Here is a 5440-nt window from a genome sequence, read left to right as displayed (position 1 = left end):
AAAAAAGGGATATATCTTCGTTTCTATGAAGACTTTCAGATAATAATTTTCGCTGAAGACTTGAGGGCATTCTGTTTTAATTTAGAATGCACAAAACGTCACCAGAATCGACGTTTTCAATGTTTTAAATTAGGTCCAAAGATGAAGTTGTCTCCAGTTTTCCTGCTACCCGAGTGACTGCGTCGCACGGTATTTCCATCAAATTGTCCACCAACAGGCAATATATTTCAATGTGCATACTCAGAAAAACACATTGCTAGCTAACTGCATTTCGATATTTTTACATAAATGTCTGTAATCTTCTAAAATTATGAAAAACTCACCTTGTTTATCGTGTCACACGTCAAAGATGGGTGCTCACAACGAGGAACGGAAGTTGCTCACAACATTTTAACCGATGGACATTTTTCACTCGTTGTGAGTTAAACGGGCGTGGTAAGATAGGAATATATTTTACCGAGTGAGCTAAACTAAACAAATTTTCTTTTTATTATATGCAAAGATACGTTTCAAAAAGACATTAAACCTAATACTGAATGAATAGCGCGCCAAATAATAATACAACGTGACGTCATTTACGACGTCACGTCATTAAGTTGGTACCCAGTTCTGTGCACGCTGGTATGTCACTGAAACAACGTAAGGGGCTTAAATTCAAAACAGTGAGATTATCAAAGTGGTAATTTCACTGTTTCAAACAGTGAAATTACCAGTTTTATATCACTGATATATTTCTATAAACCACCGAAAAGCATGTAATAAAAAGGCTGTCACTCAAGTTTTATGATAACCAAAATGTTGAACATTTCCTTTTAAAACAGAAACGCGTTAACATGAAAGTTAGTTTTTTGTTTTATGTGACTGTTTCAAATAATTATGTTTCAAATGAATTTGTCATCTATACTACTTGTACTTCACGTTTAGTTTTTAGGTACAAAACTCTCAAAGTTAAATCTGGATAAATCATTGAAACAAGACATGAGTAAACGTGCACGTCGTGTTCTTTCAGAATAAATACAATAAAAGGGAAACACTCTTCAAGTGTGTCTTGACATGCTAAAAACACTTGAAATACCCGGTTTTTCCAATATTTGAGATCTAAGGTATAACACAATATTAAAAGACAATATCTTATTATTTTTCAACAATCCCAAAGACAATTGGTTTTAACCGAAATGGAATATTGCTAGAAAATTATGAACAACTTGGAATTCATAATATTCTGATACTGATGTGCATTATATACTTTTAAGATTCTTAACGTGTATGAAATACAGTTAAAAAGTTTGGAAAAGGTGAAAACTCAAACAAAACCATGTTTAGGGAAATTGAGGTAAAATAACCAGAAAAAATATTTGGGTACATACATGTGCAGCGTATAATGTATGGAAATTGACGTATTGAAGGGAAACTCAGTCAGCCCATTGTTAACAGCTTGCCTATAATATGTGTATTTAATCATATGGATGGGCTGTGCCCCCACCACGACGTGCACGTATTTCCCAGGGTGAGGATAGTGTCATATCAGATTTACTCCAAAATAATTGTCCCTTGTGGACCTTATGTATGAAATATTGCTAACTGTAACAGAAAGTTCATCACCAACATCATATAAAGGTTCTGTTTGTTTTTATCTAAGAAAGTTTTGTTCTTAGACGGATTTCAACGTATAAAATCTTAAGCTTGCATGTATCGCATTTTCATGACTGTTATCAATTGTCTTACATAATTAGCATCAACTTAATGTAAAATAAACAGTAATTATACGACTGTTTGCATATTGAAATTCTGCGATATTCGATTTGACATATCTAATGCTTAAATAAACTTTCTATCAATCCTAAATTGGGAGTTTGTATTCTGATGTTTTAAAGGAGTTAAATCTTCTATGTGGTAGAGTAGAAGAAAGTAAGCACTTGGAAAGTTGGAAAAACAAATGTGAACAATTCATAAATTATTTCTTTTTTGTCGGTTTATTTATCGAAATTTCTTTACTTAATAGGGAGTACAAACTACAGTATATAGACGCAGGCATAATACATGGGACACGATTTAAACAACTCAACAAATATACATAATGTATATCCAACATATTTAAATCAAAATAAAGTTTAAATTGATTAATTAAATAATTAATTAATTGTTTGATTAATTAAAATACTTAAATCAAACCAAATTTTAATTAATTAATTAATTATTAAGTATTAAAAGTGAAGATCAAAACCATCAGTCCACAATGAACTCACGTGCAAGTTGTGGTTATCAGACTATATTTGAGGGAAAAAACTGTATTTTAATAAAGGTGCATAGTTTATTATTATCTTTGATACACCATGGGATGAACAATTTGATAATGATATAACATATTACATATAAAAAGACAATATTTAGTCCAGAGCTTTTGTATCATTATTTGAAGGGAAATTTATTTTCAAATTAAAATGTTCTATGCATTTTTCTTGTTTATGGGGGCTTAAAGGGAAACTCAGTCAGCCCATTGTTAACAGCTTTATTATCATATGTACCTTTAATCAGATTGATGGGCTGTGCCCCCACCACGACGTGCACGTGTTTCCCAGGGTGAGGATTTAGTCATATTAGATTGACTCCAAAATAATTGTCCCTTGTGTATCTTATGTATGTAATATTGCTAACTTTAACAGAAAGTTCATCACCAGCTTTTAGTTCTACCAGTGACGAGACATAGCTATTATATGAATTGTAGTATCGGTTGGTAGAGATAGTATGTGGTTGTACATTTGTTACTAATTCGTTTTCTTCTCCTTCAAGAATATTGAATTTAAAAATACCGTGCTTGATTGGTTTACTAATATCTTTTACATCTGGCAAGCCAGATGCAGGATTGCAGGATTCGAAAAAGTCAAGATTAGAATAAATAAAATATGTGCCGTCTACTGGAACAACTAGCCGACCATTTCTGTATCTAATTCCATATCTGATAAAGCCTTTTGTATCATAAAGTTCTCTACCGTTACACCAATCTCTAATAGGAACCATATCAGCGCCAATGTCAACTGGAAAACAAAAGTGAATACTCAATTACAAATTAATAATCTTGTACATTAATTATCGTCGATATTTGGTTGTGTTAAACTGTTTCGAAGTGTTCTCATAGCGAAAAAAAAAAACAAATAAGGAAAGAAGAAATAGAAAACGAAAAACAAGCATACTTTTTCGCAAATTCGATTGCTCCTTTCCAGTGAGTTTTGCGGCTGGTTTCATTTCCCAGAAACTTTTGTCATATATATTCATTAAGCGGGCTCTATTTCCATCAAGATAGTCCTGCTGTTTCTTTTTATCTTGCCTTTTGGCTTCATCATACTGTGTGACAATGGTCTGTTGAATAAAAAGGCATGTCATATACCTTTGATTTTCAAATAACAAAGTAAGAAATATTTAAGTACATATTCTTCGATTTATTTCATTATTTGACTCGTGTATAAAACGATAAATGGTACATGTACTTAATTTGGTATAAAGAACTAAAATAACACAGAAATGGTTGTTATTTCAGTAACTATATGCGGTTATTCACTAGTAAGTGAAAAACGAAGTGTGGTCTCAATTTCTCGATATGATCCGTATGTTATATTAAGTAGTGTTGTTCAGTGTAAGTTTGACTTAAAGTACACACATGTTTAAGTTAAAATAACAACTATCATGAGAATAGGTGTCTAATGTTAAACAAGTAAGTTCCATGAGGAAATTGTACGATATTGACTGTATTCTTCAAAGATTTAACAATTGGTTGCTGTCTGGAGTCGTATATTCATTGGCGACGCCGGTGAGCGGCGTCGTCTTTTATGGAATGCTTTTTATTTTTGCCTATGGAAGGAGCTGTTATTATTAGCAGTTAATTTCATGTTGTGTTAATTATATTTATTTTGATTCGTAAAAATCAAGTAAACAAATATGTTGTTATATTTGTATTTAATAACTTTATATAAAAAGCATGTGCATTGTGATATTATTTTCACGAAATTGCAGGCACTGATTAACAGCTTGTCCCTTTGTTTTATTGACAATACTAAAACCCGGATTTCGAATATCGTTGTGGTCTACATTGATGCTCATTCATTTATATATTTTCAAAACTTTCCTACAAGAAGAAAGTTCACCTGCAAATGAGTATTAGGATAGGTAATGGACTGTTGTAAACGATTATCCTATTGATTTTATCCATATTACGTTTATCTGTTGAACAGAATGGTTGTTTTTACAAAGTGTACCAGTATCCGGATGTTGACAGCTATCCGATTTTCTGCAATTACTGCTGTCACATGGCCATCTACTTTTTTATGAATACTTTACCATTAATTTGCATGGCATAATTAAAATGAGCCTGCAACATTTCTTAATTTTGATGTTTAGGGTGTTTTTTTGGGTTTCATGTTTTCTTTATTTCAAGGGGAAGTAACTCATGTTTACTAAATTATTTGTTCTTTTCTGTCTATCTAAGGTATTACTTACAATTTTTGTTTTATAAAATTTACCAGTTGTAAGGTCATCAAAAGCATAGAGGCCCTGATGAGTGAATATTGATATATATATATATACTTTTACTGGCTTTATATACCCAATATTTCATATTTATTTAATAGAAACTTGGAATTATTAATGTTATGTGCATACATTTATATCTTAGTATATTGGTATGATGAGACTTATAATATTTCTGAATTTAAAGAGTTGCAGTTATGTCATTATTATTAAAGGGATGAGACTTTCATTTAAAGTTATAAATGATAATACACGTATTGATTGAAAATGTCCTGAAACTTGGATCAAGCAATATAATTGATAAAGCCTCAAAAAATCATGTTCTGAATAGTTATTCTAATTTTTTTCTAACATGTGCATAGTTTGAAAAGGACAGCTTCTGCCTTATCTATTTGTAATGGAGGGACACGGTCTCAATCTCCAGGTCTCCTGAGTCAACCCGACAACAGACTTTTCATAGAGTAGATTGTTACTTGCCTTTGAATAAATTTGTGCACTAAATTTTATAGTGGGTGATTTGTGCCACATGAAAACCAACAAAGTACAAAAAGTAACCGGGCGCCAGATGAAAACATGAAAATACAATCTACCACAAAGTGGTTCGTTTGTTGCATTTTCATGTTTTCGCCCGGTGCCCTTAAAATGTAAAATACAAATCAGCCTTCATAAAATTTCTTATCATAGATATTGTACATGTATTAGCACAGTTATATTCACTTTCAAATTGACCTGTTATAAATAATGGCACAACCAATAACTGTCTTAGCCCTTTTTAGTAAAAATAATTATACAATAATAATTATATAAATTGTTATTTTAATTAAGACTATGAGTATGTAAGGTTTTTTTTTCTTATTATTAATTAAGAATTAATTATCTGTTAATTTAAAAATCTAAATATCTGTCACGGTTTAGAACT

General features: G+C 31.3%; 1 protein-coding gene across 1 annotated transcript; it reads right to left on the bottom strand.

Moving 5' to 3' along the window:
* Positions 1 to 533: 533 nt before the first annotated feature.
* LOC132738896 (tumor necrosis factor ligand superfamily member 11-like) lies at positions 534 to 3355 on the bottom strand (the record flags this gene model as incomplete). Its single annotated transcript, XM_060726505.1, is given in 2 exon segments — positions 534 to 3035; positions 3192 to 3355. Coding segments are annotated over 2 exon segments (607 nt in total), but the record flags the coding sequence as incomplete, so codon positions are not given.
* Between the last annotated feature and the right edge of the window lie 2085 nt (positions 3356 to 5440).

This window comes from Ruditapes philippinarum, unplaced genomic scaffold (genome assembly GCF_026571515.1).
Source record: "Ruditapes philippinarum isolate M1 unplaced genomic scaffold, ASM2657151v2 ctg22893_1_1_1_1, whole genome shotgun sequence".
NCBI lineage: Eukaryota > Metazoa > Mollusca > Bivalvia > Venerida > Veneridae > Ruditapes > Ruditapes philippinarum.
Note: the sequence above shows the minus strand (reverse complement) of the source record. Positions and strands in the feature narration are given on the sequence as shown.